General features: G+C 30.3%; 1 protein-coding gene across 2 annotated transcripts; it reads right to left on the bottom strand.

Annotated features, from left to right (window-relative positions):
• Positions 1-2,549: 2,549 nt before the first annotated feature.
• On the bottom strand, positions 2,550-7,137 carry LOC112525559 (vacuolar protein sorting-associated protein 25-like). Of its 2 annotated transcripts, none has more exons than XM_025135736.1 (7): positions 6,991-7,137; positions 6,713-6,823; positions 4,614-4,753; positions 3,500-3,553; positions 3,135-3,223; positions 2,970-3,045; positions 2,550-2,795 (listed from the first exon to the last, which is right to left on the bottom strand). In XM_025135736.1, exons 2-7 carry the CDS (start codon positions 6,769-6,771, stop codon positions 2,674-2,676), a joined length of 540 nt encoding a protein of 179 aa, XP_024991504.1. In that variant the 5' UTR covers positions 6,772-6,823; positions 6,991-7,137; the 3' UTR covers positions 2,550-2,673. The 2 variants fall into 2 exon arrangements, with proteins under 2 accessions (XP_024991504.1, XP_024991505.1); XM_025135737.1 differs by having other exon boundaries at positions 6,996-7,131.
• Positions 7,138-8,750: the final 1,613 nt, after the last annotated feature.

Below are 8,750 nucleotides of genomic sequence, written 5' to 3' on the forward strand. Positions count from 1 at the left end.
TAAGAAATTTTACTTTTTTTTTCTACAAATAAAATAGTTATCTCAAAAACAGTATATCATATTTATTTTTAAAATATTTTATTCTAAAATATTTAATTTGCATTTAATTTAAAAAGAAAAAATTAAAAAAATTGATTTTCTTTTAAATTGTCGCAAAGAATAGTGAAAACCATCAAAAATAATTTATTAGAGTTTTTTTTTTAATTTGGTCGTGTCATCAAAATGATGTGTCATCCACATCATCTTATTTAAACCAAGTTTTCAAAAAAAAATGTAAGGGGTTAACCGATTTAAAAGACAAAAGGTTACCCATTGCTATAATATGTAGATTTTTTAGAGTATGATGCCCTAAAAAAAATAATTTGAAAGTACATTGTTGTTATAAGAAGAAAAAAAACACAATACTATAATAATTTTTTTTATGAAAGTAGGTTGTTATTTCATTTATTTAACCCAATTCCAAATGGGTATTTTTGACAATTTCTCTAAATATTATCACCTTTTATCTAAAATCGTTCATTTTCATGAACTGTAATGTTTCATTTGCTGCAACTAAGTACAAAAATTTACATAAATAGCTAAATTTGATAGGTGGTTTCACTTTTTATCCAATCCTTATGATGAAGGCTTATGCATATACATAAGGATTGGTTTTCAACCAAAAAAAAAAGAAAAACTTTAAGTAAAAAGTGGAATCATTACGTAGAAACATTAGGCATATGTGTAATGATTTATGAAGTGTAAGCCTTCTGCATAAAAATTGGTCAAAAAAATGAATTTGAATAAAAAAATGGTTAAAAAGTGAAACCCTATTTATTGATTTACTATTTTGGTCAATTTTCCAGCTAATTATTATGTGATTTTGCAATAGATTCTTAATTGGGACGTTTGTATATTTTTTCAGCTTTTTTTGTGTTATGCATGCAGCAAAGAGTAGAATTTATGCAGATGGAATATGATTGAAGATATATGCTAAAAGTGGTTACGGCAATAGGAATGTGACTAAAGATGATTGCTTTGAATATTATTATTATATTCTCACAAAAGCAAAATAAAGAATGTTAAATATTATATATTAACAATTAAGAGACTTTATCTGAATCGTTAAGAGGTAAATTTTGTTTGATTTTGTATCTTGGATTTCCTTTAACCATTCAGCACCCTAATTTCATTATGAATAATTACCAAATAATTATATTTCATTTTGTACTATATTATAAAAGCCTTTTAATTATTCTGACCATTTAATCATTATGCATAAAACTATTCAACAACTGTCCCCTTACTATTTAATATTTTTCACATTTTCTTAATATTTTTCAACCTCAACATAAAACCTAATCTTTTTTTTCTTTCTCATCCATCTCTTCTTTCAATCACGACTCACAAGAGGCATGCAACAAATATCAACACAGTTGACGATGGTTGTACGGATTCGATTTTTGCGGACATTGTCCAATTGGGACCAAGGTAAGATTTAGGATTCCGCCATAGCTAGGGCTACGGGTGCTCAAAAACCTGCTCAACCCGACCAACCTAATCCAAAGAGAAATAATTCAACGTGAAGTAACCCCATATCTAATTGAGTTGTAAAATCTTCAAACAACAGGTATTAAGTTGGAATTGGGTTAAGGTCATTTGAATACGACCCAACCTGATGCACTCGATATTCTTTTATTTGTTGGATTTAATATGATTGTTAAATCTCTGTTAATATGTACATTAAACAATTACATCATCATGCACTCTCTTCGTATACATATATTTTCAATCTTTTCTACATCTCTATTTAACTCTTACATGAATAGTAAATGTGAACGTATATATGTTTTGAGAAAAGTAGTTAAATATAATATACTTAAGATCCAAAGAGTATGAAAATCAAAAGTTGTACCAAATGATTAATAATGAAAAAAGATTATAAGCAGAGAAAACAACATATTTAAGTTTAGGAGAATATTTAAATGTATCAAAGTATCAGCCTAACCAACCCGTATGGTTGCACTTTCGTTTGTGGGTTGGGTCGAGTATTTCAAACCGCAAAGATTGAGTTGGGTTGTTCAAACTGTAAACATTAGGTTGAGCTGTTAATAATTCAAATGTTTTCAACCCGATCAATCCAACCCATGAGCACTCTTAACGAGGGCATGATGTAATGATGTACTCTAAGTATAATAATGTTAAATTTTAGCATTTAAATTTTTACTATTCAGTGGAATAACATTAATAATCTACAGCAAATGCTTTAAGCACTTGTATAATAATTAATAAATAAATTAAAAGTACAAAAATTCTAATATAGTTTTTAAAACTAATTTAATATTCATGTCCAAATAAAATTAAGTTGTAAGTCATATCATTTGTCATGTGTAGCTGATTAATGGTTCAACCGGTTATCCAAATACCTAAATGTTTAAGATATTACATCTTAGGCATCTAAATAACGGTTTTAAAAGTACATTTTCATTCCAAAATAATAATCACCCTAAAATAAGTGCAATTTTTAGTGTCATCTGCATATCAAATGCTTCAGACCAATTCGAACCGTCTGAACAAAAAGACTGCTTATTTTCAACACCTCTAAACACTTGCAAATGGCATCTTCTGAGTTTGTGTTCTACCAACAAAACAAATAGAATCCTCTATGCAACTATAAATCATATCAATATTTTATTAGACAGAAAATTTTACTCCTTCATCGTCTGTTGAACTTCCCTTGAAGATTGCAAGCTTTCCCTTGTTTTCCAGAAGTTTAAGTGCTCTCATTAGAACTGTTCGGTCCATTCCATGGATTTCTAAGACATCAAAATAGAGTTATTGAAGCTTCCCGTTGAAGAAACCGAAATTGCAAAAAAGAAAATACCCAGAAACACACAAATGAAATCGCCAACATGATCTCTGATCTTTGAGAAGCATTATTGATTTGATTCATTAGATTCTTTATCTAGAAATATATGGTCAGGATTTACCTGTTCCACGAGATTCAATCCCTGAACGTATTTCCTCCACTGTCATTACACTCTCCTCTAAGCCATTCTCCTTGACCTAACCAAGATGTAAGCCAACAGTCGTTAGTAACACAATGGCTACACTGTGACAAATGTAATTCGTAGCAGGGTTGCTTTGTTACTCACAAAGCGTAATATAATGTCTGCCCAATCTTTTATTCGATGCCAGAGGATAAGACATTGCCTATGACTCTTGTCCATCCATTCTGCACGTCCTGTTGATCAAAATCTCAACCAATTCACAAATCTAACAATAGGAAAAAATTATGGATATATAGAGCCTGATAACGTAGATCTACTATTTTTTAGAAAAATGGTCATTCCAAACAGTTAGAACAGTATGTCAAAGTCTTCTCTTTTCTTTTTCCTATCTAAAGTCATTGTCCCCGATTCATGAATTATACAATAAGAATCTTAGCGGAATGTAATCAAAGACCAAATATATAACGTTTTTTTGCAAATAGGAGCAAAAGTGATGAGGGAAATCAAACCATCCAGGACTAAAGCTGACAGGAAGGCTACTCTTGCTTCATGATTCAGAGATCCTGCACCATCGCATTGAAAGTGATTCAGCAATAAGCAGACCATAAGAACTGAAGAACAATCATAGAACTAACCTTGTAAAAACACAGTTGATGATTAAATCATTAAAAATCCCACCTGTGACTTACTAATTCTCTCTAATCATTCAAGTTTCAAAGTGTCAACTGACAGCCATGGCACATAAAGTTTTCTTCTTAAGACTAAAACATGGAAAACTATTGTCCATTCAATGAATAGTGGTAATGGTTTTTTCTTGGTATTTAAGGTGATCGTCGATGGTTGTTCAGAAGATAAAGTAAAGGGCAACCACAACTACACAAGGCATCCTGACAACTAGTTATATAATTCACAAACAAGAAAAAGAATAAGAAAACTGGGAAAGAGAAATACCCAAAAAGGATATAGCAGAAGGGCTTGAAAAACAAATGCAAGTAAAAAGAAAACCATGAATAAAAACCAGGCACAATAGAACTAGAGGATTCTAGCAATGTATGAGATTAAGTGCAGTCTTATATAGAAATCTATTGTTATTGATGTTTGACGACTCAAGGGATGCAAGAAACAATAAGCAGGGATTTGGTAAGGTTTGTAGAACCGGTGCTTCATGTGTTGTTGAAAGGATGATTTTAACTACAAAACCAACCTAAGGCTACTCTCCACGGACATTTTAAATAAGATAATCGAGCTGCTAAGCAAAAGTTTTATCATCTTATACAGGGATAAGCTTAAGATGTGGTATCAAAGGCATTGCCTAAAACAATCCTACCACTGAAAACCAAGTATCAAGCTGACAAAAAAGAAGTAATAGTAATTATCGTGCAACTTCATCTTTAGTCAAATGCATAGGAGTTACTGACTTTTTGAATCATCATACATGATCTTTCGTTGCGAACTGACTATCATCCTTGCAAAAGGAAAAAAGAATTTATGGCTTGCAAGAACGTGTCATTTTGAATAGATTACGGAAATGTACATAGAAAATAGAAAAAACGATATGCTTGGCATGTAAGTCAAATACATTCCCCAGGATTATTCAGACAACTGGAAGAAGCGAGTGCTTACTTTCTATTGCAGGGTTGGAGAACAGAGGAAAGTCTTCTTCCACGTTAATTACAAATTTCTTTTGCGTCCGACAATAATCAAGAATAAGTTCTTTCCAGAGTTGTATTTGCTTCTCTCGGGTTTCTCTCACAGGCTGCAACCTGATGAAAGATGCACTGTAAATACAAAATCGATCCCAAACAGAGACTAACTCACGTCTTAAGGGGAAAAAACCAAGGAATAGCGCTTTTGATATGAAAATGCAGATAAATTACTAATTTAAAAGACTTATTTTCCAAACCGTCTAAGGACTTCCCAAGAATCATGCATCCTGGTACTACTTTCTCCCAAACACACATAGTATTTGATGGAATACGGCACATTAGTGTTGGTACCATCCCAGTCCATTCAAGCAACAGTTGACTCCACTTTAGTTCAGAGCTTCTCCAACAACTATGCTAAAATGGAGAAAAGAGTGGGATTTTAGCATTTTTGTTGCTCCTACAAATGTGCTATCCTCTATGCTAAAATAGAGAAAAAGAGGATAGAGATTGCAAAAATATTTAAATTTGGAGAATATCTCGTAAAACTCTATAGAAGAGAGAAATAATGTTTTAATTATATCCAACCAATTAAAGTCATTGAAGTTAAGGGCATCTCCACTGCATGACACTCTACCAGAGTGTCATGGACTGCCACATCAGCATTCCACTCACCATACAACTCTATCATTTTATACCCACACTCCATAATACTCCAATGAGTTTAATGGATTTCCACATCATATATATATAGTTTAAAACTAAATGTAGTTTATGTAATGTATTTTAAAATTAATGTAATATCTTATTAATGTAATGTATTTTGAAATTAATGTAATGTTTTATTAATTATGTTGTTTTTATAAATTAAGAAAAATAAAAATAAAAATTAATTTATTGATTAATAAATATCATATTATAGTGTATATATATATATATATATATATATATATAATATCATAATTAAATCCTTACAAATTTAATTATAAAAGAAAAAATAAATTAGTGGGTCCCATCTTCCTCCCCATGATGCGTACAATGGCCATTAATCTCTTCCCCATTAACCTCCCATGACACTCCCTTCACAATGCATGATGCATGTCATGGTTCCCCCATTAACCTCCCCATGACACTCCATTGGAGATGCTCTAAGTGGTAGAAGAGAGAAATAATATTTTATGGAATATTTTATTAATATAGTTAATCCCTAGAATTGCTAAAACTGAGTAGGTGTTGGAGTTGGATGTAATTTTTTTTATTTTGACTTTTCATATTCTATTGATTATAGTATAGCTGTTAGGAATGCTCTCACAACTTCATTTGCAGCATATATGGTTTTCTGGATCTTATAAGCAAAAAACTTAACTAAATGTGATAGGCAATTTTCCTTTGTGGAGTCGACATCTCACTAAGGTGAGTTTGGAGCTTTACACACAAAAGTAAAAGGAAACCCGCAACTATCAAACGTTTTGAGATATTAATGAGGACCAACAACACTCTCCACAGATAAGTTTATATGCACCCCAAAGCAACAATAGCATCAGAGTTCGTAAGATAACCATTCAAAGTGAGATTCTTGAAAACGTAGACTTTGCTCTCATCTTAATATCTTATGTGCAATGGGACTAATGTCAAAAATGAAACCTAAGAGTAGTAGGAAGTTGTTTCATTATTATTCGAGATTCCGAGGTTACTCATTTAGAGAAGATAACAGCCTCTCAGCTCAAAATGATAATGCTGCATAGATTATTCCCTACCAAAATGCCATACAGCCATAAAATGTGTGAAGATGAAGCACAGAATTCTCATTTAGGAACACAATAGAACATGAAGTAGTTATTTTATCAGTTATAATGTAGTTTTTTCAAATTTCCATTTGGGATTTCACTTCCATAATCATCCGAAAGATCTTCAACTACTTCTACCTTCAATAGGCACATAATTTTTCATCAAAAACTAAAAAGAGGAAACCTGAAACACAATCAGGCCTTGTAGGCGATTTAATTCTAGATATAAACGATCAAAAAGTGAATCTAAGAATACATGACCATGTAGTTTGCAAGAAAAGTAAGCCATTACGTGAAGTAGGGCGGATAATTAAAGAAGTGGGGCAACTTATGATCACCAAGGGTCTGCATTATCTTGCACTCCTCCCTCTATAAAGTTCGATCTCAAAATGCCTCTGTAATCCTGCAGAGAAATTAAAGATGATGCATAATTATCTCAATTCAGAATATAGGTCAAATTTCTAAGTTGGTAAGATTTAAATTTCTTCAAATTCAAACTTCACCAATGAAATCGCACGAGTAATTCCAACAAAAAATCAATTTCACGAATCAGAACAAGTACTCCAATACCTTACCGATCTCAAAAGAAACAGAATTGTTAGGAGCTTATGATAGTTTTAAGCTAGAGATTCTGATTCGATTGGAAGACGAGCAATCGAACAAATCAGTTTGCCCTAATTTTACAGATTACCCATTAGAATAATCTGTGTATTTTGGTGGTTATATTCGGCTTAAATTGAAAAATAAAATAATGATTATGTTTAATAACTTCATTCGATTCCATTTATTCTCAGATGAATGAAATTTTAGAGGTTGTTTGGGATGGTTTATTTTATGTGTTTTTTAATTTATTTTAGTTTGAAAAGTTAAATATTAGTGTTTGGATGAGAAAAAATAAAATTGCTTATATCTCTGCTAAATTGATAATAAGCAGTTTTTGATAAATTAATTCTTCTTAACTTATGAAAAACTGTTTATTACCACTTTATCATTTTAACCATGTTTTTTAATTATTAATTTTATTGATATAAATTTTAGTCAAAGATATTATTATAAATAATGAAAAATAAAATTTTACATTTTAAAAAATCAAATAAGTCAATAATATGGAAGACTGTCTTTTTTAGTCATTTTACATATATAAGTAAAATTTGTCAAACACTAAAAAATAACTTATCAGCTTATTGTTTTTTGGTAACGCTATAAGTTAATCCAAACACTTTTTACAAAACTCCGATTTGATACCACATAAGTTAATAAGCATTTTTACAAAAAAACCATAAGTTGTTTTAAATAAGCAGTCTCAAACACCCCCTAAAACAATGAATCCATTATATTATAGAAAATTAAACAGTGTTTTTATTATCATTTTTATTGATTATTACTTAATACTTCAAACTAAACACCCCCTAAATATACTTAAATTGTTTGATTTCTTTATTATTTTTTAACGTACAGACGTATATGAATGTACAGAAACTTGACCAACCAAATCCAAAATCCAATGAATTTTTTAAGCGCTAGCACTATTTGATTACAAAGAAGCAAATATAAGAATGCATTTCACAAAATCATTGTTGCTTTGTTAGTCTGTTTATTGATTTTCATATGTGAGATGTTGTGTTCAACATTTTTATCGTAGCTTTTTTTTTCCCGAAAAAACAATAAATATGAAATTAAAAGTTAAGAACTAAAAAAATAACAGTAATGATTTTGAACTTGTGCCTAAGGTGGAAGAAAAGTTTTGCAAACCAACTCTAAGAAGAGAAACTTGTGTTTTCGTCGTGGTTTCAAAATATATATGGTGACACGCAACAAATTGATATGATGACACTTTTCATGACTATAATTTTTTATACTACGACGGATGAACGAAATTGTGGCACGGGACACAATAAAAACACCTTGGGCCCGTCCTTACTTCAAACCGTATGTATTTGGATTAAAATTAGGTTAGAATTATCTCAACTCAATTCAGCCCGATAAATCTAATGTAATTCTAATTATTAAATTTAATATAATTATTAAACGCCTTATTTAGACATATACTAGAAGGGTACTCGTGCAATGCAGCAAAATAAATCTTAATTTTCATGTTTAGTTTTTATTCTTTGTCTCTATCGACATAATAGAATTTTATGTGGTTTTGAGAAATGATAATATTTTTATTTTTGAATGAAATATAGATTTGAAAAAAATAAATCGATATTATTATCAAATTAACTATTTAATAGTTTTCACTTTTTGATGTAACTTCTTTAATTTAATTTTTTATTATAATTTAATAACAAATAATTTATTTTTAATTTAATAATATAACATTTTATAAA

This window comes from Cynara cardunculus (genome assembly GCF_001531365.2).
Source record: "Cynara cardunculus var. scolymus isolate 2C chromosome LG 13, CcrdV1, whole genome shotgun sequence".
Taxonomy (NCBI): Eukaryota; Viridiplantae; Streptophyta; class Magnoliopsida; order Asterales; family Asteraceae; genus Cynara; species Cynara cardunculus.

What these genes read in the sequence shown, in the direction of transcription:
- LOC112525559 (XM_025135736.1), bottom strand. Translation starts at nt 6,771, where the DNA reads ATGCAGACCCTTGGTGATCATAAGTTGCCCCACTTCTTTAATTATCCG. An exon ending in AATTATCCGCCCTACTTCAC is followed by an intron (nt 4,754 to 6,712) that starts GTAATGGCTTAC and finishes ATCTTTCATCAG; the next exon opens with GTTGCAGCCTGTGAGAGAAA. An exon ending in CAGACATTATATTACGCTTT is followed by an intron (nt 3,046 to 3,134) that starts GTGAGTAACAAA and finishes CATCTTGGTTAG; the next exon opens with GTCAAGGAGAATGGCTTAGA.